This window comes from Ictidomys tridecemlineatus, chromosome 8, assembly GCF_052094955.1.
Source record: "Ictidomys tridecemlineatus isolate mIctTri1 chromosome 8, mIctTri1.hap1, whole genome shotgun sequence".
Classification (NCBI taxonomy): domain Eukaryota; kingdom Metazoa; phylum Chordata; class Mammalia; order Rodentia; family Sciuridae; genus Ictidomys; species Ictidomys tridecemlineatus.
Window position 1 is genome coordinate 43,575,412 of NC_135484.1, and position 27,733 is coordinate 43,603,144.

A 27,733-nucleotide genomic window follows, 5' to 3' on the forward strand; every position below is an offset into this window, starting at 1 on the left:
TTTTGTTTCTACAATGGCTGCATCATTTTACATTCTAAACAATAATGAATAAGGGACTCAATTTCTCCATATAATATTTATTTTCTGGTTTTTGTTTGTTTTGTTTTTGATAGTAGCTATCCTAATGAGTGCAAGGTGGCATCTCATTGTGAGTCTTTTTAATATTTATTTTAAAATTATAGTTGGACACAATACCTTTGCTTCATTCATCTATTTTTATGTGGTGCTGAGGATCGAACCCAGGGCCTTGCACAAGCTAGGCAAGCTCTCTACCACTGAGCCACAACCTCAGCCCATCTCATTTTGTTTTTAATTTGCATTTCCCTAAAGATTAATTGAGATCTTTTCACATGCTTATCACTCATTTGTACATCTTCTTTAGAAAAATGACTATTCAGTTTCTTCTTTGCCCATTTTTTAATCAGGTTGCTTGTTTTCTGTTGTTGAGGTTTAGGGTTAGCGATGCAGCTTAGAAGAATAGCATTTGCCTGGAACATGTAAAGCCTCTTTTCAGGGTAGTCTCAAACTTCTCAGCTCAAGTGATCCTTCTACTGCAGCCTCCCAAGTAGCTGGAACTATTGGTATATGTCACCATGCCTGGCAGGTCTACTGTCTTTTGAACTCACATGTCAATCTAGGACTTCTGGGGCCTGAACTATATATGCTTTTGGAGGATTTAGAAAAATGTAACTTTTGTAAACTTTTTTTTTTCGAAAGATCTTCTTTTTTTTTTAATTTATTCATTTATATAGGGTGCTGAGGATAGAACCCAGGGCCTCGCGAGCACTCTACCGCTTAGCCACAACCCCAGCCCCTAAGCTTTTATAAACATTTATAACTATGTTCTCACTTGCTAGGACCCCTTCTGGAAGGCATCATGCAAACTTCATTTGCTTCATCACTAATCAGCCTTTTTGTAGTCACCATCACCACCACTTTCTTCTTCTTTCCCCTTGCTATTTTAAACATTTCAGTAAGTATATATAAATGATAATTGAAATATTAGTATACAGAAGAGTTAGTATAAAACATTTCTAATCAAAGAACATCATATCACTGATTATCATTATGTATATATACATATACATATATAAGCATATAATAGTTTAACTTGTTTACTAAATCAGAAAAAAACTGAGCTTTAAAATATCTAGGTCATAATTTTCTTTATTAAATGTTTTTGAAAATCTATGGACAATTCAACTTTCTGACCTTCAGTATATACAAAATAAAAGGTTAGACTTGAAGTTCCATTCCAGCCTTATTAAGTCATAATTTTTTTACTTTCTGCCCATTTCTCTACTTGCTTTTGGTGACGGTTCCTCTGTACCAACCTTCACCCCTGCTGGGGCCAAGGTTCTGCATTGCTATGAGGTTACCTCCTGGGCATTATTCTCTTGGGCCCGATGCTTCCATTGCTTAGTTATGACTCTTCCTCAAAGAGAAAGTCTAGAATGTTCACAGATGATTACCTACTGTGTTAGCTTTATGTCACTACCTTTGCCTGTTGTGTTCTAGTTTGATTACTGCACTATGCCTCCTATTCTACATCCAATGCTCCTGAACACCTCCACATAGATGTCTCACAGGTACCTCAAATGTCAACGTGTTCTACACTGAACTTATCTGTCCCTCTTTCTTGGTCTTCCTCCTTGACTGTCTCTCTTCCTCAGCCTCAATGGCCTGTTTATTTAACCTTATGGATGTTTCATATCCACCCCTTTCTGTCTATTCTCACTACCATATTTTCGGTCAGCAGTTCATTGTCTCTTGCCTGAATAAATGTAATAGTTTTATTGAGTTCCAGGTGCTGAAGCTGCCATAATGACTATGGAGCCCTCTCTGTCCTGAAGAAGTTACCAGTCTGGTGAAGAAGACACACAAATAAAGGATATAGTGCAACATAGTGAGTCTCCTCGTCCATATAGGTGCTCCTTAATTAATTTTCCTTAAGTCATAAGAATTATATAACTAATATGCAAAATATGATTGTTTAATTTGCCTCTTAAGTTCCTTAGTAGCTCCTGAATGCCTTCAGACCAAAGTCCCAATCCCCTTGTCAAGGCATGGCAAGTTATCCCCTCCATGAGTGATCTTTTTTATTTTATTTTATTTTATTTTGTGGAGGTGCTGGGATTGTACCCAGGACCTCATGCATGTTAGGTAAGTGCCCGCTACAACTGAGCCACAACCTCAGCTTTCCATGAGTAATCTTACCTGCTCTACCTTTTACCCTGCTATGCCACTCAAACTTTGTTCTAGCCATATTGTATGACTTGTTGCTCCTTAAATAGGTCATGCTTTCTCATATCCAGGGCTTTGCCCTTGCTATTCCCAGAGTACACAGCCTATGTTCTTTATTCCCTTTATCTAAAAAACTCATAGAGTCTGTTAAAGCACCACCTTTCTCTGTGTGTGAATCCTTCTCTGACACGCCAAGGCTAGGCTGTGTCCTTTTCAGAGTTCCTTTAACACTTACCTCACTGTGTTGCATCTTATCCTTTACTTCTGTGTGTTTTATACCAGACTGCCAACCTCTTCAGGACAGAAACTGCTTCTAAGTCATCATAGCAGTCTCAGCACCTGGAACTCAATGAGCATGTGGGTAAATATTTCTACATAAACAATCACATGATAAAAACAGGTACTAAAGATGGCCTTCCTAACTTCTCTCCTTTTCTATTGCATACCTCCTTTACTAGATCCTTTAAAAGTGAGCTGCTGGATGATAGGATTGTAAGTGTATCATGTTATTCTTTGTTTCTGTGTATTATATAATAACTAAATAGAATTCTACATTAAATGATTTATTTTGCCCATTTGCATTAGAGAAAAAATATTAATTCCCAGAATGCTACTCCAGATATCTTTTGAGGATGGAATTTAGGAAAAGTGTCCGTTTGGGCTATATCATGCAGTGATGACAGAACCCCATGTGATTGGGTTCAGAGTGAATTACCAATGGATCAGTGCCACAACCTGTAACATCCGAGTTAGAACTGGAAGGGAGGGATAACAGTTTTTAGTCAAAGGCAGCAGTGAGGGATGAACAGGTTCTATGATTCAGCTGAGGCTACACATGAGTTTCCTTACCAGTCCTATGCTCTTCCCACCATACAGAGACCAAAACAAAAAACACCTTCTTGTCCTAGCAAGACCTAGCTATAAAATTATGTGAAACATAGTAAGCTTTTTGAACATATATTTCTGCTTGGAATGTAAAGGATTCAAGATTTCTAAAATTACTGTGACTCTTCCTTGCCGAGAATTTGATAAAATAACACTGGTTCCTAATTCTTTTATTTCATTTAATCATTAATGCTTAAGAAGAGAGAAAAAATTGCATGATATTTGTTTTTGGCCATCTGCTCCTTTAAAAACCTTGTAGCTACTTATTATCTGGAAGGTCTATTAGTGGGGGATTGAGTACCTGGCATCCAGGAAAAGATGTAGCCAATTTAGTCTTCCTTTCTGGAATTACAGGAATCTGGAAACATTTCAGGATTCTATTCAATCTTTACCTTCTTTAGATTTTGTCACATTTAGACACCTTCAGTTAATTTGTTAAAATTCTTTGATTTATGACAGCTTACTTGAATTCTAAAGAGAAGTTGCATAAAGTGGGGGGATTAAATTCTGCAAAGCTGCATGGAGAACAGATTTTTTAAAAAACAGGTATGATTCTGCATTTTAAAACTTGTATTCACATTACCTTAAATGTAATGTTTACCTGACTCATTTACTCCAACACAGGATCACACACACACATACACACACACACGTATTTTTTTCCCCTACCTTCAGCAGTAGAATGTCAAGAGAAAATTAGTAGTGAATAACACACTTAGAAAAGTAATAAAGTGAAAGTAATGACAGTCTTTGGCACAGCCCGGAATCCTTAAGGAGCTGTAGTCTTGTTCCATCTTGTTTTCCCCCTGTACTTTCACTCTATACCTGTTCTTACTGATTTCTAGCCAATTCGATTTCACATGTATAATTGTTCCACGGTCGATTAGACTGCAGAAAAGTGGGGTTGCAATTGACTGGAGTGGTGCACTCCCTCCACACGTGTACCTACTTGGCATTAAGGGACAGTGCCCTGGCACACAGTAGGGCGGCCCCAGATATTGTAATAATAATACTTGTGTGAGTTTGGAGGAAGGATCAAGGCAGGGATTACCGGATTCCCCATTACTCCACTACCCACATTTCTGGTGCTGAGATCATCGTCCTTAGGAAACTGATCATGAGTTTGCCGCTCTTCTGGAGAAACAGCTGGTTGTTGGGGTCCTGTACACGCGAGGATGCACGTGGAAAGGCTCTGTAAAGCCCAAGTGCCAGGCACTGAGCTAAAAGAAGGTGACCATGGCCTCATCTTCTCTGCCCAAATTTATTTTTACAGAAGGTTGCAAGCTCAGCACACAGGGCTAGCAGCCTGAGCCCGGCCTAACGGGGTCCAGCACAGCGGGTTGGGCGCCCGAACCCGCGGCGGGGATGCAGGGATGTGGGGATGCGGGGATGCGGGGATGCGGGGCTGGCGGCGGCGCGGGGCGGGGCTTGACTGCGGGGAAATGACGTCGCCAGCCCCGCGCGCTCCGCGGGCCTGAGCCGCGCACCCTGGTAACGGCTGCTCCACGACTCCCGCGTCCTCCTCCATGTCCCCGCCTTCCCTCGCGGTAGCCCGCCCCGTCTCCACCTCCCTCCGCAGCCCCGGCGGCGGCCGTCTCGCTCGGTCCCGGGTGCCGCCTGCGAGCGGGGCCCGAGGATCTACGCTGCCCGCGACGCCCCCTCCGGGCGCGGGCTGAGGCGAGAGCGGGCCTGCTCCCCGGCCGTCGCCGCCGAACCCCGGAGCGTTCGCCCCGCGCAGTGTCGTCTGCGGCCTCCGGCCGGCGGGACCGCCCCGTCCCTGGAAGGGTGTGACCAGGGGGTTTCAGACAGGAGGCTGGCAGACGCCAGGGGTCGGGTCGGGGAGAGACCGTTTCGGCTCTTGCCTCCCAGACGTCGTTGCTCCGCGGGCCTCCCGGTGGGCCTCCCGGCGGGCGCGGACACAGGTGCCCCGGCCGGGGTCTATCGGGAAGATGGCGACCCCGGGCATGAGCTGGCAGCAGCACTATTACAGCGGCTCTGCAGCCGGGGCGGCCAAATTCGCACCCTCGCCGGCCGCGGCGCAGCTGGCTGGGCACGGCGTGGACTACAGCCAGGACATGCACCTGAAAATGAGCAAGAAAATCGCCCAGCTTACTAAGGTAAGGGGCGGGGCGGGGACGGAGGCGACCCTGGGTGCGCGAGCCCTGCCCCGGGGTGAGCCCAAGGGGGCTCCTGGCAAGAAGCAACAGCCTGAGATTTATCTCCAAAACCACTCAAACTTAGGTGGCATGCTGACGACGCGGATTTAAACTAGACAGTACCACTGGATTTATGGGACTTGCTGAATTTGTGGGACTTGCACCTCTTTGCCCTTTAGGGTTAACCCACGCAGAACAAATTAGGGTTTACTTTCTCAGTTTCACAACGGAACACGATTTTACTGTTGCTTCCAGGCATCTGCCAGGGCTCCAGGAGGCATCACACTACAGTACCAAATGAAGTACAGTACCGTATTTACCTAACATGACCCGAATCCTCGGAATTAATGAGTATCTGTTATTGGTTATGCATTTATGGGGAGAATAAACTTTCTGAGATTATTCCAAGGAATGTAGGAGGGTAAAACATACCTTGTGTGCCATTTGGGGGATTTAATGAGTCATTCTTTATCCTGATAAAATGTCAAAAAAGGCTTATTAGATGAATCACACTGTGCCAGCGTTTTGTTAAGCGGTTCAGTTTACCAAAAGATAGTTTTCAAAGAGCAAATCGCTTGCATGTTTACCAACTGTGATTTAGGATGGCACCTGTGTTAGTGAGCTCTTCTAATTTAGTAAATGTTGATAATAGAAAAGAGTTGGTGCCTGAAGCAAGAGAATTTTGGATCATTTATCCTGCTCTGTTTAGATCTTACTGGCAATTTAGCAATACTCATTAAGTGTGAAGAAGTGATTTGTGATTTTTGGAAGTTAGTAGAGGTGATAACTACTTAATGAGTGTTGGTATGCTGACATGAAGACATGAGGCAGGAGGTCGCAGGATATTACTAGGTAAACTGAAGTCTGACTCCAAAATTCTCAGTATATACTTTCACTATTGGTCTTCTTGAGAGAGTACACTAAGTCATTAGAATTGGAAGGAGGGAAAGGAATAATAAAAAAGGAATGAAACGTAATAAAACAAGGAATAAATGAAGGGTAAAAAGATTTCAGTGGAGAAATGTTATTGAGGTTAGAAAAATAACAAGGAAGGACTAAAGAATAAGGGGACAATGGAGGTGAAAAAGAAAAGGTGCAGGGATTTAACAGTAAATCTCAACCATGCAAAGCAAGCAATATTTTGTGAAATTGTTTTTGTTTGTTGTTCTTTGTTTTGTTTTTTTTATTGGACGTCAACACAGTCTCAGAGGTTGCTAAGTATCCAGTTTTTACTATTTCCTCTTGTGACAGAGAGTACCAAAATTCACAGAAAGAAAGAACTAGGAAGAAATGATAACACAGAGTCATCAGAGCATTTCTCCAATTGGGGCTCTCCTGCAATAGCATTTGATCTTCATAATATTAATGTTCAAAGTGAAGTACATACGTATTTATTTATTTATTATGATTTTTTCTTAGAAAATGTCCACACATCCTTTGTTCTTATTTTAGATTGTAACTCCCCAGAGTTCTGCTGTAATAGAAACACTCAATAAATCGGTAGTGGAACTGTGTATTCTTTAATGAAAGCTGTTTCACTTCAGTAAACTTTATTTCTTTCTACTTACACTTTTCAATTTCCTGTTCTTTTATCAGAAAAAAAATTCACAGAAGGTAGGATATTACATGGATGTTGATAGCACTTTCGGCCTTCACACCAAGCTCCTTGAATCTAATAAGCCACTGTCCCTGTGCCAGTGCTTCATCACTGCAGCATGTTGTATCTAATCCTTCTTGGGAGTTACTGGGACTCTGATCAGTGTTTGTAGTTACGGTATCTAAACACTGTCACCACCCCATCAACATCTTAAGTGCTTCAGACATTTAATACCTTATACAAGGGTTTCTCAGTGTTGCATTGATTGATTCCTTGTTGATGATCTGTCTTGTGCATTATAGGATGTTTAGCAGTATCACTGCCCTACATAGTTGGTGTCAGTAGACTTCTACCCCAATTGTTCCCTCCCCATTATCATGATAGTAAGCATTACTAGATGTTCCTGGGGCAGAGTGGGGCAAGGGAGGCATGGCAAAATCATGCCAGGTAAGGGACGAATACCATTGAATACTGAAATATCTATAGAGGTTCTTCTACCTCTACCTCTTGCCTTTATATTTACTTGAGATAAAGTCTGACAATGAAACAGTCCTGTAATAGGACTCTTGATACAGCCAGTTCCCTTCAGTTCCTGAAAATGCACAATAAAACCTGCTTTTCTTATGTACCATTTGGAAACTGTCAAATTGTACAGTCATATACACTTATTGCAAATACTGTGCCATAAGCACGGCATCATGAATGTGTGTACATACATATGTGCATATATACATATGTGTATATATGTATGTCCATATATATTATATATGTGTATAATTAGAAACTCTGCTAGTTCTGCTTCATGAAGTTTTACTCATGAAGAGTTTACTAATAAATTCACACCAATAGAGAGATAAAGTAGAACTATGGATGCAACTTGTTAATATTTTACGTTTTTATAGTTACTGTAAAGATAACTATTAAAGTAGGATCTATTTTCTGGGGAAGGGAGTCAGTAAAAATCACTCCTCAGCCTTATAGTAGCAGTATAATTAAAAATATGCCTTGGGAATCTGGCACACATCCTGAGTTAAAATTTCTACTCCCCTACTTGCTAGTAGCATGACCTTGAGCAAGTCACTAAACTCAGTTCCCAAATCTTTAAAGTAAGGATGACAGTACCTATTTTAGAGAGTTATAGGCTCTTTATTCATGCCATCACTGAAAATATTTACTATATACTAATAGTATTCATAAAATATTCATAGTATATTTTAAATACCCCTTTAAAATTTCTGCTTTGGGTACCATGATATCATAGTGTGTTTATTTTGAGGATTTCTCCCAATCTCTTTAAAAATGCATATAGTAGTTGTTTTCTTATTTGAATATCAGTAAAGGTTTCACATTCACATTGTTTGTGGTATAGTACTGAAAGGCATGTTTCAAGAAATCTGGCTGGCTTTGAAAGGGTAAGGGTGACAGTTTTCTACTATACAGTATTGTATATAATAAGGCTCAGTATGTTTTTAACTGAAGAAAAAGTCTCAACTGAATGCATAATTGTTCATATTCTGTCTTTCAAGAGCCTAAGATAGCAGCTTCTTGTGGTAAGAACTGCGGTTCTTAAAGCAGGTTTTATGTAAGGGTACTTTGCTAAGTGTTAGAGATGCAGTGGGGGAGCAGGACATAGTCCTCAGCCTGTTAAAAGATGTCTAGCATATTTAGGTCACCCATGTCAAATTTTAAGAATTAATATTAGATTCTTGAATTAATAATAATTCTCATGTTGTGGCATAGTTCTGAAATTGTTATGGGTTTAAACATGTCAGTAAGACAGGAAAGCTGGGTGGAATCCATTCTGTTTTATAAGATCACATTTACATACTTCTCTGTTTGTCCCTATGATACCTCCCCACCCCTGCCTGGTACTGGGCATTGAATACAGGGGGACTGGGGCTGGGAGCTATATCCCTGGCCCTTTTTACATTTTATTTTGAGATAGAGTCTTGCCAAGTTGCCAAGGCTAGTCTGTAATTTAACAATCCTTCTTCTGTCTCAGCCTCCTGAGTAGTTGGAATTACAGGCATGTGCCATTGCTTCTGGCCCTCTGTTTGGACTCTATAGTGCAATAGATTAAAAAGGAAACTGGTAGGATATAATTATAATAGTATTATTTTTTAATCTCTCTTTTTTCTTTTTTGGCCCCTTTCTGTCTCTTTCAATTTACTCTTAGGCTGGTTTATTCTCTGACATGAGTGAACTTGATATTTCTGGTTACTCTTAGATAATAAAAATCATCCTTCAATAACTAAGTCACAAAGATCTCAGCTTGATTATTAAAATGACCAGTGCAAATAAACAAATAAAATTTCTAGACCAAACCCAAATTAAAGATGAAGCTTCTCCCCCCCATGCACATTTTTTTGGCCCTGCATATTGCAAGGGGCAAGTTAGTAATCGGGGAAGGGCTTCATTGACTTTTTTTCTTCTGACCATGCTTTTCTACTCTTCCTTCTTTGTCTTGCCAGTCCTGGTTTTAGATCCCTCCAAAGTTGGAGGAGGAAGAATGAAGAGGAGGAGGGAAAAGGAACTTCAGAGTTTTAGCTAAAAATCTAGATGATGATCTATCTTTAGTGCTTTTATAGTCTTGGTAGATGTTTCAAGATTTTTCACTTGAGGATCCTGTATCTTTCATCTTAGTTGCTTGAGACTTTCACATTAAGTTCCTTGAAAATGAAAATGCATTCTGGCTGGTTGCTGGATCCTTCCTCAGCTCTTGGAGCTGGCAGTAAGTATCTTCATCATCAATTTGTTGAAGTCTGTTCCAGCTCCAGATAATCCATTTGGATGGATCCATGTGACTCTACCATAGCTTTCTGTTTCTTCCTGTAAGACCCATATCTGGTCCCTAGGAACTAATCATTCTTTGTACAAAACTAGGAGTGGTCCTAGTTCAGCCATCTCTTTTGTTCTCCAGTGCATCTTCATTCATCTCCCATTCTTTAGATTTTCCAGGGATGAATCAGGTGTCTAGGTCAGATGTTCTTGAAAGTGCTTGTATCAAGCCCTTCATATGATCCCTTCAAAGACTTTTTTCCTGTGCTTCAGGTGTGGAATGAGAATTTTCTCTCTTCCCCATGAAAAGACCTGGGTCCTTATTATCATAAATCTCATGGATATCTCCATAACCAGCTCTGTAATCTCCTTGAAGTCACATTTTACTAGTGTTGGTTGAGGGTAGGAGGTAAGACACTTCTAACATTCCTTTCTTTAGACTGCCTCCTTTGAAATTTTAGGAATGTTCTGGCATCTGCTTTGGAGCGTTAATTCTGTTGTCTTTAGTTCTTAGTAGAAACTTCCCTTTTAATGTCCTGCTTTGTTAGCTTCTTATGAAAGGCCTCCATTGTTGCTTATATTTCAGTACAGCTCAGTCCACTTATCACTTATAGACATAACTAGGAGAAGGTAGAGTATGAGTTTCTAAGAAGCAGAAAGTAGTTTTGTATTCTATGATTAGCATCAGTAAGTCTACTTCTTTTAATACTGTGGCCCTTTTACAAGCAATGTCCTGACCTACTTAGCCTTTGTTGGACTTTCCTTACTCAGAATTCTTATAATATTTATTATCTGTAATTCGCAAATACAATTTATTGTTTTTGTATATATACCTTTTTCCCCTGATTTTGATTATATCTTTCTCATTATAGGGACCAAATATTGTATTTTGTCTTACCTTGATATTAATGCTTTGCATGCATCATAAAAACTAATGAGTATTTATTGAAGAAGATGATGGTAGTTGTAGTGGTAATGATATGACAAGTAGTTTTGCTATACAGTAGAAAAAGGGCCATTTTTGAGAAATTGTATCTGCTACTTTTCTGGGCTAATGATAGATTAGTTTGGCTGAGTTAAAATATTCTTACATATTGAAATATTTATTGGCTTCCCATTGAACTGCTTCAGAAAGCTATATTATTTCATAATATTCTTATATGTATATTTCATAATATACTTTATTTTGTTATAAAAATAAAAATATCAAGTACTTTGTCTAAAATATAAACATTGGTACTTCAAAATGTAGATCTTTAATGTACTAGTTTCTTACCAAATATTTTAGGAAGTTTTATACCATTTAATGATAACTCTGCTTTTATTGTATCTAAAACCACAATGTGTTTGTAGAAAGCTTAAACCAGTGAAAATTTCACACAGTCCTGTTTCCTCTACATTAAATAAGACTGATTTTCACTAAGTGTGTGTGTGTGTGTGTGTGTGTGTGTGCGCGCGCGCACATGCTTTTTAATAGTTTAATATCTAGAAGATTATGAATTACCTAAGTAAATAGCCACTTTTGGTACAACTTGGGTTTTTGAATTAGAGTTGTTAGTATAGTCACAGTCGGCTGTGTTTCACTTTAGGACTGGTACAAGCCAAATGCAGCATCTTTACTCTTATTATCTTAGCATCTTACTCTTATTATCGCTCTTTTAAGAGAGGTGGAAGGGATCGTGGGGGTGGGACTATTCTTCTTTTGTGTGAGTTGACAGTCACCCAGTAGCCATCCTACAATCATAAGCATGGGTTAAAATTACATTCACATTCTGTCTTTATCCATTAGTGGTAATCTTCATAATTAGAACCTGAATATGCTACATTGCTCTAGGCCAGGAAAAAAAACAATAATAAATAGATAGATAGATAGATAGATAGATAGATTATTCTAGAATCTGCAGCAAAAGCTTTAAAAATATAGTATTGTTTGTTTTAATTTAAATAAAGTCTTTTATGTTTATCATTTGCTTAAAATACATATGCAGTTACTTCCTTCTCAGCATAAACTGTCAATGTGGGAGTTGTTCTTTTTTTAACTCTCTCTAGGTACCTGAAGATATCTAGAAAGCTTATATTCTGAAACTGTAACACATTTGGCTGGGTAGTTCTGGATTGACCTTATACTTCATATAGAAAGCTTTTAAATACTATTTATTCAAATTTAGAATATCTTAGGCACATGATCTGTATCCTGACAAAGGCCATCCTTAAATGTCCATACCTGTCCACTTTTTCTTGTCCCACTTGTCTGGTGCTGATCAGAAAATACTGATGATAAAGGAACCCCCAGATAAGAGTACTCTGTGGTTGTGAGGGAGTTAGAAAAGTTAACCTATCTGGAGTAAAAATTTTATTTGAACCAAGCCCATGATTCGAATGTTGCTCTCTTGAGGATCATATATACTTTTTCCCTTCAACCTAGAGTCACCCTTGCTATTTGCTTTTTTAATTCTAATTTCTTTCTCTTTTTTAAAATACTTTTTTAGTTGTTGATGGATCTTTATTTATTTATATGCCGTGCTGAGAATCGAACCCAGTGCCTCACACGTGCTAGGCAAGCTCTCTACCACTGAGCTAAGACCCTAACCCAAATTCTAATTTCTTGATTGTGTGTCATTGTTAGATCGTGGCAGAATATCACACCCCTCCCAATCATTCTCCATAGAGATGTACACACCCTAATCCTGGAAACCTGTGACTGTTACTTTAACATTTGCAGGTCTGATTTGTCTGATTTACTTAAGCATTTTGAGATAAGGTTATCCTTGATTATTTATTTGGGGCAAGTGTAATCACAAGGACCCTTGTAAATGATAGAGGGAGGTGGAAGACTCAATGTCAGAGTGACAGGAATGTACAAATATTTGACTAGCATTTGCTGGTTTTGAAGTTGGAAGGAAACCATATGCCACAGAATGTAGGTAGCTTCTAGAACCTGGAAAAGGCAAGGAAACCACTTCTCCCCAAGAGCCTTCAGATGTCAGCCTGGTAAAACTCTTCACATTTCTGACCTCTAGGATTGTATGTTTAGTAACTTACTTTGTAGTGAATTGTTAAAGTATCAATAAGAAACTAATGCAGGTATTTATATTGTTCTCTATAAAATCATGAATCCATTTTTATCTGATTGCTAGTATTGCTGCACCATATGATGTTGCTAATCTCTGAATTGACAGTTGTGTTCTTCTTTTTCTATACATATTGAGTAGATTAGCTACTTTTCTATTTTGAAACTATCAAGATTGTCAAGCTTAAGTCATTTGTCTGGGCTCATTCTTTCCTTAAGAGAACTTTCTCCTGCCTTAATCTTTATTGTGTTGCTGTTTCTGTGCCTCAAATAGATAGGGGCAGATGAGAATCAAGGAAACAAATTGGTGAGCTCTTGTAATAGTATTGCTGAGAAATGATGAGAGCCTGAATTAGAATGGTAGTAACAGAGAAAGAAGAGATATGAGAAACATTTTGGAGATAACCTTTTCAGGACTTTGTAATCATATCTTGTAGGACAACAGGTCTCTATCATATACTAGGTACTACTTATGTATTTGATGAATGGGAGAGAGAGAATGAATGACTAGGCATTCATGACGGATTAGTGTGAATTGAAATAGTAATATTAGGAAGAACATATTTTAGGTACTTATTACTTAATAACAAGACCCCCACCACTGACTTAGCTGCTTAAAACACATTTGTTATCTCACGATAATTTGAGGCTCATGATTGTAGGTGTCACTTGGCTGTGTGGCTGGCTCAGGGCTTCTCATGAGGTTGCCTAGGGTTCTTGTCTCAGAAGATTTGACTAGCACTGGAAGTTCCACTTTTGAGTTCACTTATATGGCTGTTAGTAATCCTTTTCCATGTGGAACTCTCCACAGCAAATGCTCTGAGAGGTGGGGAGGGAAAGAGACCAAGATGAAAGCTATGGTCTTTTTGTAGCATAATCATAAAGTGACATGCCATCCCCTTGGGTGTGAATCCTGTTGGTTACTCAGAACCACTGTGGCATAGTAGAGCAGGTGACTATGCACACATTTTCAAAGTCTCTGCACTCCTGTGGAGAGGATCATTGGTTGGATATGGGGGAGAGAAGCAGGTGGGTTATTACAGAATAATCCAGAACCTAAGTTTTATCTGATAGGTATAGAAAAACCTATAGCTAATCCAGAACCTTGAGTTTTGTCTGATAGATAGAGCAGAATAATTGGATTTTAGTAAAATTACAGAGCTTCAGTAGAAAATAATTTGGCTAATCTACCATTGAATTACTATGTAGGAATGGAAGTGAGGCTAGGATGTAGCAATAGAGTAAGAGAAAATTTAGGAATTGAGAGGACCATTGGTGTATGTAAAGATGCTGACTAGAGCTTACTATGATGAGGAAGGTTGAGTGATAAATCTAAAAAGTAGGATAAGCCATGCCTACAATGTTGCATAAGATTAATATTAGATTCAGGAGGAAACAGAGTGTTCAAGAGATTAAGTAACTTGGTTGGGGTCACCCTGCTAGTAAAGCTGGGATTTGAACTTAGATTTGTCTAACTGTGCCATGTTGCCCCTTTCAGAAGGCAGCATTGGGCAGTTTGATGAAAACCCAAATCATTTTCAGATACTATGATTAGTTAGGTGTAATATAAAATACAATCTTGAAAAAGGAATGGGGCATAAAGGGAGTTCTGAGGATGTAGGGAATTAGTTTTGTGTGTTTGTCTGGCTTATTGTTTACATGCTAGCTCAGAAATTTCAGAGACTATAATAAGGTCAAGTGGGGATGGTAGTCAGTGGTGAGAGGAGTCAGGGAGTGGGGATGGACACTGGAATTAACTTGAGATCTGTTCTGTAATCCTATGGATAAATAATGTGGAATACAGGGCATTAGAATGCAGAATCTTGCATGCTGAAGGTTTTTTAAAGGAGCAAACTAGAAAATTGTAAGTATTTAACAAATGTTAAGCAAACTAAAATTTTGTTTTTAAAGAGAGAGAGAGAGAGAGAGAGAGAGAATTTTTTAATATTTATTTTTTAGTTCTCGGCGGACACAACATCTTTGTTTGTGGTGCTGAGGATCGAACCTGGGCCACACGCATGTCAGACGAGCGCGCTACCACTTGAGCCACATCCCCAGCCCAGCAAACTAAAGTTTTAAAACAAAATGTGATGTATTTAAGTGAATTATTTGATCAACTTGTTGTTTCTAACTTGATTATTAATTTATTTGCATAAAATTCCTGCAACTTATGTCATATTCAGATAATAAATAACATACATACAAATACCAGTGTTCTCTTGCTTATTAGATATGTGAAATTCTTTTTTTAGGTTTGTTACCTTTTTGTTAATACCTAACCTTACATCTGAAAATACTTTCTGTCAAATCTAAATATATTTTAGAAATATAACAGATATTATTTAACAAGAAGATATTGTGTTAAATATTGCCTTTAGAGTTAATATCTTTGAGGTACATATAACTTCATTTCTAAACACAATGTCAATTTAGCAGGCATTCTTTTTTTACTGTGTATGGGTTCTTTTCATAATTTTATTGAGGTAAAATTCAGGTACAATAAAATGCACATATTTGAAGTATACAATTTGATCAGCTTTTGACATGTATGTAACCAATATAATCAATATAAAAAGCATTTCTATTTTTTAAAATTTGAAATTATGCACTGTTTCCTGCATAATTTATTACATTAGAAATCACCTTAAGATATATAGAACCCCATTCCCACATTTCAAAATTAAATGACACATTTATAAATATCTCAGGGGTCAAGGAAGAAAACACAAGAAAAGTAAATAAAAAGTGCTTTGAACTAAGTGCTAATAAAAGCTTAAAATATCAGAATTTCTGTGATGAAACAGTACTCATATGAACATTTATATTTTAAAGTACTTGTATCAGAAGCTAGAATAACTATCAAATCATTTTCAATTTATGTAGTAGGAAGGAAAAAATAAGAGTAGGAGCAGAAATATATAAAGAAAAATACAGCTAAAATTTGATAAAAAATAAGTCTAATCAAGAAAAAAGCAAGAACACAAATTAATATCAATGGAAAGGGAGCTATCAAAATAACACTACAGATGCTAAAAATATATTAAGGTAATATTATAATTGTATGCCAACATATGTGATAAGCTTACATCACATTAGAGAAAGATCCATGTGCTGCTGAGAAAAAGGTATATTCAATCATTGGTGGATGAAATATTCTATATATGTCTGTTAAGTCTAAAATTACCAAATTGTATTTTTTGCTTCTGTAGCTTCTTCATTTGGTTTTTCTTTGGAGGGACAGAGGCATGTTAAGGTTACCCAGTATTATTGTTTTGTGGTCTGTTTGATTCTTGAAATTGAGAAGGGTTTCTTTGATGCTGGTAGATGCTCCATTGTTAGGGGCATAAATATTTACAATTGTTACGTCTTGCTGATGTATGATTCCCTTAAGCAGTATGAAATGACCTTTTTTGTCTCTTCTAGTTAACTTTGTTTGAAGTCCACTTCATCTGATATGAGGATAGAAACCCCTGCTTGTTTATGTTTTTTCCCATCCTTTCACCTTCAGTCTGGATGTCTTTGCCTATGATGTGAGTCTCTTGGAGACAGCATATTATTCAGTCAATTCTTAGTCCCCTATGTCACTTTTGAACTCCACATTTCCTGGTCTCTGGTTCAGTCTCCAAACAATCTCTCCCACCCTGCACCCTTTCTTGTTTGTTTTCCTAGCCACAAGTGCCTCTCCCAGACTGTCTTGCAAACAGTCAGATTGGAGGACAAGGGGTAGAACCACTGGGCATATTTCCACAACCAGTTGTCCTCTCTGTAAACCTCTCTCCACATTTGATTTTTTGCCTGGTCACTTTGTTAAGGTGGTGTTCCAAAATTCCAAATAAAACTCTAGGTCTTTTTTGAAGCAAAAGACAAAGAATGTGTTCTGGCCAGGGTCAAGGGAACAGGGAGAGCAAGTAGTTCTGCAACCCTTGACCCTGATTGGGGATGGGAATCAGCTTATAAGGACTAAAACCACAAAGAAGGGGGGGAGGCAATTATAATCACAAGATAACATTTCATAAAGTGGAAAGTAAATATTCTCAGAAATCACACCTTTAGTACATTTTTAGAAAAACAAGCTTGAATTAGTTTCATAGTTCAAGGATACTGTGATCAGGGTGCAAGAGGGTGAGGGTGGTGGTGTTAGCTTCTATGTAAGTGGGCTCATGTAGAAGGGGAGCCAATTTCACACAGGGTGAGGTGTCTGAACAAAATGGGGTAAGTCTGGCCTAATTTTCAAATCAGTCCACAACAACTTCAGCACAGTCTATATCATGCAGAATTATGTGTTTAGTGGGCCTGTATTCCAGGCCAAAATCAGATTTGCCAGGAATTGGCCCCCTCGGCTGTCTGCCCCTGTGCAGTAGCTACAAAATGGTTCCTTCCTTAGCCTTCCGCAGGCCACCTGCAGAGATGGATAGTATTGACCAGTTGTACAGCTGGTTCACCTTGTTATATTTCAGTGAAAAAAAAAAACAATCTCCTATATAGCTGCCTCTGGAAGGGCATACATCAGCAGGATGAGAGTAGAAGTGATGTCAGGAGAAGTTGTGATCATCTCTGATTTTAACTGATTATTTTCTGAAAAGACTAAACTGTAATCTAGAAGGAACTAAATAGTCAGAAACAACAGGATTAAGTTTTTCTTTGCTGAATGGTTTTAAAGAGTTATAAATAAGGAAATGAAGTGTGTTAAGAATATTGAGCTTTACTTTTTTATGCCATGATTTGTGACTGACTGATTTATACCTATTAGTTTTAATACATTATAAAATAGAGGATATTTATATAAATGGAATGGTTTGAAGAGTTATATTAAAATTATATATCAAACAATAATCTTTGTTGAACGTATTATGTGCTTTTCTGACAAATTAGCAGAGCTGTGCGGATGAGAGTAGTTTTACACACTTTAGTACAGTCAACCCACATTAATAAGGCATTTATAATGATAAACATCTGAAGTACTGGCATAGTGCTTTATTTACGATAAGGGCCGAATAATTCTTATGCCTGACAGAATTTTCACTTATCTTGGTTATAGTTGGGTGCACAGCATTTTGCTTCAAGTAATTATATCTTTAGTCATGACCTAATTCAAACATGGATCAGAATAAAAGGGATGAAAAGACTGAAATAATTCCAGTGAGTGGAGAGTATGTTTAGATAGAAAGTTTTAACACAAATAAGCTAAAAACGAAACAAAACCCTAGGAAATGATTTTCTTGAGTATAATTAATTCTAAAGTTGACTGGGGAAATTAAGAATGGGTATTTATTATTGGCAAAAATATTAATTGGAATGGAAATGAAAGTCTCAGAAAAGAACAATGTGAAATGCGTTTATTGAAGTGAGGCTTGGCCATGTTACTCAGCATACATCCAGTTATCTGGTGTTGCTCTGGTTATCTCTTGATGCCTGTTTTACTTTTGGAAATTCCTTTTCAAAACCACAGCCGTTTGGTTATGCACACAGATTCTTGGGTTAGGAGTTCAGAAAGAGACAGCTGGGTGGTTTGTCTCTTCTCCAGTGTCTGGAGATTCAGATGGAAAGACTCAAGTGCCTAGATGTGATTGGAGCAGCTGGGAGTTGAAACAGTTGGATTTGAAGAATCCCCTTTCAAGGTAACTATTTTACACATCTGGCACCTGGACTAGTATGACTTAAAGGCTGAACTTAGCTGAAAAAGTTGACTACAGGGCCTCCACTCTCCATGTAGCTACGAGTTTATGATAGTGGAGCTCCTCTGTTTTAGTCTCTTAGCTTCATTAAATCACAGTATAAATGTTCCACATTTATACTATGCCTAGATTCACATCACTTTGAGAAGAAAGGAAATTCCTGACAAAAGCCTAGAATGTTCCTAATAGATTACATGAATAGCTTTACTCCTTGCAGATATTTGGAGATTTTAGTAATGGAATTGATAAACTTGATTTTATGATAAAACTATGATTTAGTAGCCAGCTACTTTAATACCCAATGCCAAGTGGTGTCCTTAGATAAGGAAATAAATATATTTTAGTGAGTATAGAATGTTACTGTGGGATGGAAAAACCCTAATTTTAGGAAGTTTCAATTCATTTCTTCTTGTAAGACTGTCATCTGAACCTGATAGCTACTATCATCTTGGTGCCACATGTCCAAAATTGAATTAATCATTTCTCTTAAGCATTGCCCACATGCCAAAGAATGAGAAAATAAACAAAAAATGATCTAGTTTCCTTTCTCATCTCTAGTCTGTCTGACCTTATCTTAAATTCCATCTTTTTGAATGGAATTAAAATTTTTTCTTCTCTCCCCACCACCTCTTTCTCCCTTTTCCCTTTTAAAATCTCTTTTAGATTTTCTTTTTCATTTCCATTCCCTGAAGTAGATATCAGTGTAGACCTTACTTTTGCAAAGCCTTTGTATTCTTCTGTCTGACTTTATTTTTCTTAATATCATGATACTATTAAAAAATGTAATTTCCTTTACAAGTGCTCATTTTCTCACATCAAATATAAACTCTGGTGTGGGAGAAACAAGTGGATATGGTATAGTAGAAAAGGGGAATATAAGGGGTGTTGTCATTAAATATGAATCTTTTTTATATAAAGAATGTATGTGTTTACAACCTTAAACTTCTTTTCCAGAAATTCATTACCTTTCTTCAAATCCTTTCATGAGAACACTGAGATTTTTCTCAGTGGGGACAGCGTCATAATATTTGTCTCATTTAACTATATGTAGTTCCTACTGAGAAGTAGATTGAAACCTAAAAATGTTCATGCCATAGCAAATAACAGAAATAATATTTCAAAACAAAGTTGCTTCTCTTAGAATTCAATTTGTGATACTACTGTTATATTTCAGAATTCTTATTTTTGTAAAATTGATAGACATAGTATTTCTTATTTTTGATTGCTGAATTAATTTTATTGGCCCTTTGTATTTAGTGAAGCAGTAGGTGATTTTCAGTCTTTTTTTCACTCAGCCACTCCTCTTGGTGGTGGATGAGTGACCATCAGGATGGAGAGGGAAACAGATATGTAGTTTTTTTTAAATATAATTTTTTTAGTTGTAGATGGACATAGTATATTTTTATGTGGCACTGAGGATTGAACCCAGTGCCTTACATGTGCAAGGCAGGTACTCCACCACTGAGCTACAGCCCCAGTCCCAGATGTATAGTTTTTTTAGTAGGCCACTTAGTGATTGTTATGCTACCTGCTATCCTTACACCAAGTTGAGACTATCTCACATAGTGATCAAAAGACATTTATAAGTGTGTAATATCTCCCTGGTTTGGGGACATAAAATGTTAAAAGCACAGTTAGCCTTATGCTGTCACCGAGAAATTGATTTGATGGGCTTGGGATATAGCTCAGTTGGTAGAGGGTTTTAAAAGAGACTGCTCTGCTGAGAAGACCAGAAACCAAGAACAGAGCTATAAATGTGGGAGTCAGAGGTGCCAGAGTTACATTACATTCTATCCTAGGTTTATCTCCTACAGCAGGTTACTGTCTGGGAAGCATGTAAGTAATCTCAATTAGTAGATGCTGTATAAATCCTCTATAAGTCATAAGGTGTCCTAGTCCATCTTGTGTTACTGTAACAAAATACTTGAGGCTGGAAACTTCATAATTAAAGAGTTTAATTTAACTGATGATTCTGGTGGCTGGAAGAGCTAAACAGCATGGTGCTTATGTTGTGGCAAGAGCTACAATGTGATAGAGAAACTGAAAAGGAAAAAGCTGTGTGAAGAAAAGAGCAAGCACATGAGGTAAACTCACTTTATAACAACCAGCTTTGTCAAGATCTAACTCATTCCTGAGAGATTCAGTCATAGGAGTGGAGCCCTATGACCTAATGATAATTATCTTCTACTAGGCCTCAATTCTTAACCATCTTATCAGCCCCACACTGGGGGCCAAACTTGTAGTTCATGATCCTCTGGAGGACATACCATGTACAAACCATAGTATAAGGTATGATCCTTGGTTGGAGATAGAATGAAATTTGTAGAGGTATATCATTAGCAGACTTAATAGTTGGAACAGTGTGTCTCTCCTCCTCCATTCCGTCAAACACCAGATTCCCCTGTTGTGAATGACCTCGTAATTACCTCTTTAGTTGAATCTCATGTCATTACCTTGAGACTTATGTTTGGAACTTTGAGACTCTGCCACAGTCTGGCTGGGCACAATTCAGGAGCCACTTGTCAAAAGAAACTAACTTTATTTTTAGAACTACACACACCAAACAAAACAGCTCCTCAGGAAAAAACCCTCAGAGCCCAACTGCCACCACCAGCTTCCCACAAGCCTCTCACACCCTCACCAGCCTCTCCACCTCCCACAGTCCTCCTGCTCTTGAGGCCGATTGGCTGGGTCACGTGAGCAGAGCCAAAGAAGTCCCCCAATGAGCAGCTCCGTGGTCTGAAAGGGCAGGGAAACAGCCCAATGAGCATCACCGCAGAGGAGCCAATCAGCTAGATGTTGCTGGGGTAGCTGTGAGCCAATCATCAGCTGGTAGTCTGAAAGGGCGGGGAAACAGCTCAATGAACATCACCGCAGAGGAGCCAATCAGCTAGATGTTGCTGGGGCTGCTGTGAGCCAATCATCAGCCGGCAGCTGGAAGTTTGCTGGCAGCTGGAAGTTTGCTGGGGCCCCTTTAGCTGTGGCTCTCAACAAGACTCTTTCCTGAGGTACTGGTGCCTTTTGACTGTTCTTTTAATCTCACTCCATCCAATTTTTCTTCTAAAATGCAACTAGAACTTTAGTTTTAAAATACAAGTTAGGTCAAGTTATTCCTCACTGAAATCCTTTCACTGGTTCTCCACTACCTACAAAGAATTCAGTATAAGAGGTTGGTAACTTTCTTTTAGTTGATTTGTTATGTTGTGCTACCTTCTGTAAGACAGCTCAGTGGATTGATATTTAAACCTTTTGACTTTTGTACAAAGTCTCTACCTGCATAGCTTTTGTATTACTGGTCTCTGTTGGTAGAGCTGTTTTCTATCCTGTCTCTGGTGGTTTTTTGATTCATTTTTGGTGAAAATGGCTTCAAGTTTAGGTCATGTGTAGGTTACAGATTTAAGGCCAAAATAAATCATGAAATTCTCCACCAACTTCCATTTGCACGTCCTGGTACAAGTCTCCACTCCTTCTGGCTCCAGGGCCAAGAAGCACTGAAATAATTTCCTAACTTATCTTCCTCTTGCCCTCATGATGTGTTGCAATACATTCCTCGCTCAGCAAAGTGGTCATTTTTGAAACAAATAATAGCAAAGCCCATGCTTACAACCCAGCAAAACCAACAATAGTTTTCCATCAAACATATATAAGCAAAAAAAAAAAAAAAAACTTATGTGGCTGTATCACTGTAGAATGCTAATTTTAAGTCCTGTGGGCATAAACTAAGGAGTAGGATAGCTGAATCAAATGGTGGTTCCATTTCAGATTTTCTGAGGAATCTCCATACTGCTTTCCATAGTAGATGCACCAATTTGCAGTCCCATTGGCAATTTTTGAGTAACATTTATTCATGCTTTCATTCTTGATAATTGCATTATATGACTGGAATGAGATGAAATTTTAGAGTAGTTTTGATTTGTGTTCCTCTAATTGCTAGAGATGTTGAACATTTTTTCATATATTTGTATTTTTTCTTCTGTGAAGTGTCTATTGAGTTCCTTAGCCCATTTATTGACTGGATTATTTGTTTTTTTTTTTTTTTGTGTGTGTGTGTGTGTGTGTGTGCCACAGTCTGGCTGGGCACAATTCAGGAGCCACTTGTCAAAAGAAACAAACTTTATTTTTTGAACACACACACCCCACACCATACAGCTCTTCGGGAATCCCCTCAGAGCCCAACTGCCACCACTTGCTTCCCACAAGCCTCTCCACCTCCCCCACCCCTCCTGCTCTTAAGACCAATCGGCTGGGTCGCATGGGCGGAGCCAAAAAAAGTCCCCCAATGAGCAGCTCCGTGGTCTGAAAGGGCAGGGAAACAGCCCAATGAGCATCACCGCAGAAGAGCCAATGAGTTGGCAGCTAGAAGTTTGCTGGGGCTGCTGTGAGCCAATCATCAGCTGGCAGCTAGAAGTTTGCTGGGGCCCCTTCGGCTGTGGCTGTCAACATCTCCCCTTCTCTGTTTAAACAACAAGCATGTGGTTTAGGGACCATGCCTGCCTTAGGTTGTCTAATACTACATATGGTTAGGTATCAGTCCTCTAGGATTCACTCCAAGATTAATTTGTGGTAAAAAGGTCACACAATTTTGACATTGTTTTATTATTTGTCTAGCTTGTTCCTTAGTTATTTTAAAACGCTTTTGTAAAGTATTAGCATTGACATGGAACTTTTTATGAAAATTTGTAGCTTCTTCTAGTGTAGAGAAAATATGTATGTCATGTGTAGTTTTATCTGCTAAATCATTGCCCAAACTAAGGGCTCCAGGCAATTCTGTATGTGCCCTGGTATGTCCTATAAAGAATGGATCTTTTCTGTCCCAGATTAGACTTTGTATAGTGGAAAGCAAAGAGAAAGCAGTAGAGGAAGGGGAAATCCTACCAGCATCTTCAAGGGGTACTGTAGCATTAACTATATACTGACTATCGGAAAATAAATACAGAATCTTTAAACATCTCAAAAGCTTGTAATACTGCATTAAGCTCCACCTTTTGAGCTGATTGGGTACTAAAAATGTAAAAGTTTGATCAGGTGTAACTATTGCTACTGTACCATTATTTGACCCATTAGTGAATATATTTGGAGCATTCATGATAGGTGTTTTTCTTGTCATTTTTGGAAAAATTACAAGATGCGATGACCAAAAGACAATAAAGTATTAGATGGTAAGTGGTTTTCAAATGAAACATTAGATTTGCACATGATTATTGTCCAAGTATTTAACTCATTAAATACTAAAACTCATCAATTTGATTCATAGTATATGGAGTAATAATTTTATTGGGAGAAATTTCAAACACTCCCTTTGCTGCTTTTATTCCTTTGAGTATTAATTGTCCTACAGCCTCAGGATACCTAGTAAGAATAGTGTTAGGAGAATAAGATAAATGTATCCATAATAATGGACCTTCTTGCCAAAATACTCCTGTAGGAATATTTTTTGTTGGTAGTACAGTAAATAATAAAGGCAAGCTTATATGAATTCTATCCAAATGCATATTTTCCATATATGTTTCAATGATTTTTAATGCCTTTCTTGCTTCAGGCGTTAACATTCGGGGTGAATTTGGATCTGATGGACCTTTTAGTATATCAAATAAAGGTCCCAACTCTCCTCTTGGTATACCTAGATAAGGCCTTATCCAATTTATGTCTCCTAATAACTTTTGAAAGTCGTTAAGTGATTTGAATTGATCTACTCGTATTTGAATTTTTGGTGGGCGGACCATGGTTGAGGATAATAGAACTCCTAAATAATTAATTGGAAAATTTAATTGTACTTTATCTATTGCTATCTCTAGATTATAATTTTTTAATAAGTTTGTAAGTGTGGCATAACATTCTAGCAATGTGTTTTTATCTTTGTGTGCTAATAATACATCATCCCTATATTGAAATATTTATAGTTCAGGGTTTTGATTTCTAAGTGGCTGGATTACTTTGTTAACATAAATTTGACACATAGTTGGGCTGTTAGCCATCCCATGAGGGAGGGAGTACTTTCCATTCATATCTCTGATCAGGACCTTCATGATTCAGTGCAGGGATAGTAAATGCAAAACATGGACTATCCTCAGGATGAATTAGAATTGAAAAAAAACAATCTTTAGTATCTATAACTAAAACATACCAGGTTTTTGGCAAAGCAGACAATTGAGGAATCCCCGACTAAGCAGGTCCCATAATAACCATCTCATTATTAATGGCTCTTAAATCTTGCAATAATCTCCATTTACGAGATTTCTTTTTGATGACAAAAATGGGAGTATTATGGGGATATACAGAAGGTTGTATATGTCCTTCCGCTAATTGTTGTTTGACCAGGTCATGGGCTGCTTGTATCTTTTCTTTAGTCAGGGGCCACTGAGGAACCCATACTAGTCTTTCTGATTTCCAAGAAATTTTTATTGTCTCAGTGACCCCTTCGGAAAATTCAACACATTCTGTCCGTTCCTTGATCTATTTGTATTGGTGCTGCTATACCTTGTTCTTGTTTTTCTAATCTTTTTCCTTTCCTAAAACCTTGTCTAGCCATAATAGTGGGCGCATTTGGATTGATGTTATTTGTTAATGTTAGTCCTAATTGATCTAGGACATCTCGTCCCCATAAATTTACGGGAAGATGATCCAATACATATGGCTGTATAGTTCCTTAACATCCTTCAGGATCCTTCCAATCTAATACCATTGCACTTCTATGGGGATTAGTCGCCACCCCTAGGCCTCAAAGTGTTTGAGTGGCTTGTTGTAATGGCCTTTGGCCATTCTTGACGAGAGATGATGCTAAGGTCTGCACCTGTATCCAGTAGCCCATTAAATTCATGTCCTTGAATATTTAGTTTTAGCATGGGGTGAGAATCTAAATTTAAAGAAAGCATAGCCCAATTTATACCTGTGGAGCCTAATCCCCTGGAACCTCTTTCTACAGTACGACTGGAAAATTTATCATGTAGGCTGGGTATTATTAGTAACTGTGCTATTCTATCTCCTGGTGAAATTACTGATATACCCTTTGGAGAACTGGCTATAATTTTTATTTCACCTTCATAATCGGGATCAGTTACCCCAGGACTTATCATAAGTCCTTTTAGAGTAGAAGAGCTGTGTCCCAATAACAAGCCTACCATTCCTTTGGGAAGAGGTCCTTTTACCACTTTGGGAATGATTTGAACTCCCATCTCTGGAGTTAGTACTGTTCTGGTGGAGGTGCAGATGTCCAATCCTGCACTTCCTCTGGTTTGTCTAGTGAGGGATTTAATTTTTTCCTGGGCACTACCCTAATGGGGTTGCTGGGTTCCTCCAGTGCTCCGTATATTTGTGGTCTTGGGCCCCGGAGCATTGGGCCCCCCTGTCCATTTTTTGTCAATGGAGCCCGATGCCTTTCTCCACGATATCATGGATAAACACCTGGTTCTTGTTCGTTTTTTGATAATGGAGTACCCTCTATGGTGGTTTGAGAACAGCATTCATTAGCCCAATGTCTCCCTCCACGGCATCGTGGGCAAATACCCAGTATTCTACTCCTTTGATACCTAATTTTGTTAAACCCTCCTCCTATGGGGCAATTCCTTTTAAAATGTCCTGTTTGTTCACAATTGTACCATGTTTTTGGCCTGGCATCTAAAACCTGTTTTACTGCAGCTGCCACAACTTGCCCTTGTTCATTAATGTCTCTACATAATTTAATATGTGTTTAAATCTTCATGTTTCCATGGTCTAATGACTTCTCTGCACCAACGATTCACTTGCTCATAAGCTAGTTGTTTTATTAATGGCCTTGGCTCTCAACATGTGTGTTAAATTTCTTGAGCTTCTTATATATCCTGGAGATTAATGCTCTTTCTGAGGTACAGGTGGTAAAGATTTTCTCCCTTTTATTGATTCTTGATTTTACTTATTGTGCTTTAGGAGTCTTGTTAAGGAAGCCAGTTCCTAAGCCATTATGGTGAAGATTTGGACCTGCTTTTTTGTTCTTTTAGGTGCAGGGTTGCACTGAGTTGCTTAGCACCTTGCTGTTGCTGAGGCTGGCTTTGAACTCAAAATCCTCCTGTCTCAGCCTCCCAAGCCACTGAGATTACAGGCATGCGCCACCACTCCAGCAATATGGCCATTTTGACAATGTTAATTCTGCCTATCAAAGAGCATAGTAGATCTTTCCATCCTCTAAGGTCTTCTTTATTTAGTTTTCATTGTAGAGGTTTTCACCTCTTGTTAGATTGATACCCAAGTTTGTTTGTTTTTTTTTTTTTTGGTGAGGTTATTGTGAATGGGATAGTTTTCCTAATTTCTCTTTTAGTGGATTCATCACTGATATGTACAAATGCATTTGATTTATGAGTATGATTTTATAATATCCTAATTTGCAGAATTTGTTTATTAGTTCTAAAAGTTTTCAGGTTGAGTTTTTTGGGCCTTCTAAATAAAGAATCGTATCATCAACAAGTAGAGACAGTTTTGAGTTCTTCTTGTCCTATTGTTGTGTTGTGAACTGAAAAATGCAATCAATAAGAGTGTAAGTTATAGGTTTTAGATTAATAAAAATATAGATTATAGATTAAGATTTTGTAAGTGATATAAGACAATTACAAATCAAGAACTATCATAGACAGCCTAAAACTCCATTTTGCTACCTTTTATAAAAAGCTGTTACAAGAGCTATTTCTGAGAAATTGAAATGAAAGCTGTTTTCTTATAATATATTGTTTTCTGTACTTTGTACCCCACAAAATGTACTCAACCCAGAATATGGTAGTCTTGGTGACCCAAGACTTTGAAGTAGATTCTTGCCTCTGCTAACCACCTGCTCAAACCCAGTACACGGTTGTCTAATACCTGTTTAAACCCAAGATGCAATTGTGGGTTGCTATGCTAATTGCTGTATTAGCTTCTATGATTAACTTGCTTTCATGACGCTAAGGAAAGCCCCTGAGTTGTGGTTTTCGTCTTTAAGTTCCCAGGTTTCAGGTCAGGAAATTACTGTTCTCCCACAGAGCTTCAGTCTCTACGGGTGGGTAACAGTCCCTGGCCAGATAAATAAAGCTCTCTGATTTGAATTTGTACTTAAAAGAGTGTTTTCTGAAGTGGCTCCCCATAACACTATGTGTTTAATTTCTTTCTTCTAATTACTCTGGCTAGAGTTTCAAGGTTGGTGTTGAATAGAAGTGGTAAAAATGGGTATACTTTTCTTTTTCCAAAGGGAATGCTTTTATTTTTTCTCCATTTACAATGGTGTTGGCCTTAGGTTTAACATATATAGCTTTTACAGTATTGAGGTATGTTCCTGTTAACCCTAGTTTTTCTAGTGTTTTGAATATGAAGTAGTGGTGCTATATTT

At 38.2% G+C, this 27,733-nt stretch overlaps 1 protein-coding gene across 14 annotated transcripts in view; it reads left to right on the top strand.

Annotated features, from left to right (window-relative positions):
• The first annotated feature begins 4,575 nt into the window (after positions 1-4,575).
• Fam184a (family with sequence similarity 184 member A) overlaps positions 4,576-27,733 on the top strand; it is a 125,956-nt gene continuing 102,798 nt past the window's right edge. For 8 of the 14 annotated variants that reach the window (XR_002485182.3, XM_078019321.1, XM_078019322.1 and 5 more), the window contains exon 1: positions 4,576-5,246. Coding sequence is in view for 13 of the 14 variants with exons in the window: in XM_078019321.1 (XP_077875447.1) it covers positions 5,079-5,246 (168 nt within the window). In the remaining variant the exon portion in view is untranslated. The remainder of the gene's footprint in view (positions 5,247-27,733) is intronic. The other 6 variants (XM_021733786.3, XM_021733787.3, XM_021733789.3 and 3 more) reach the window with 1 other exon arrangement.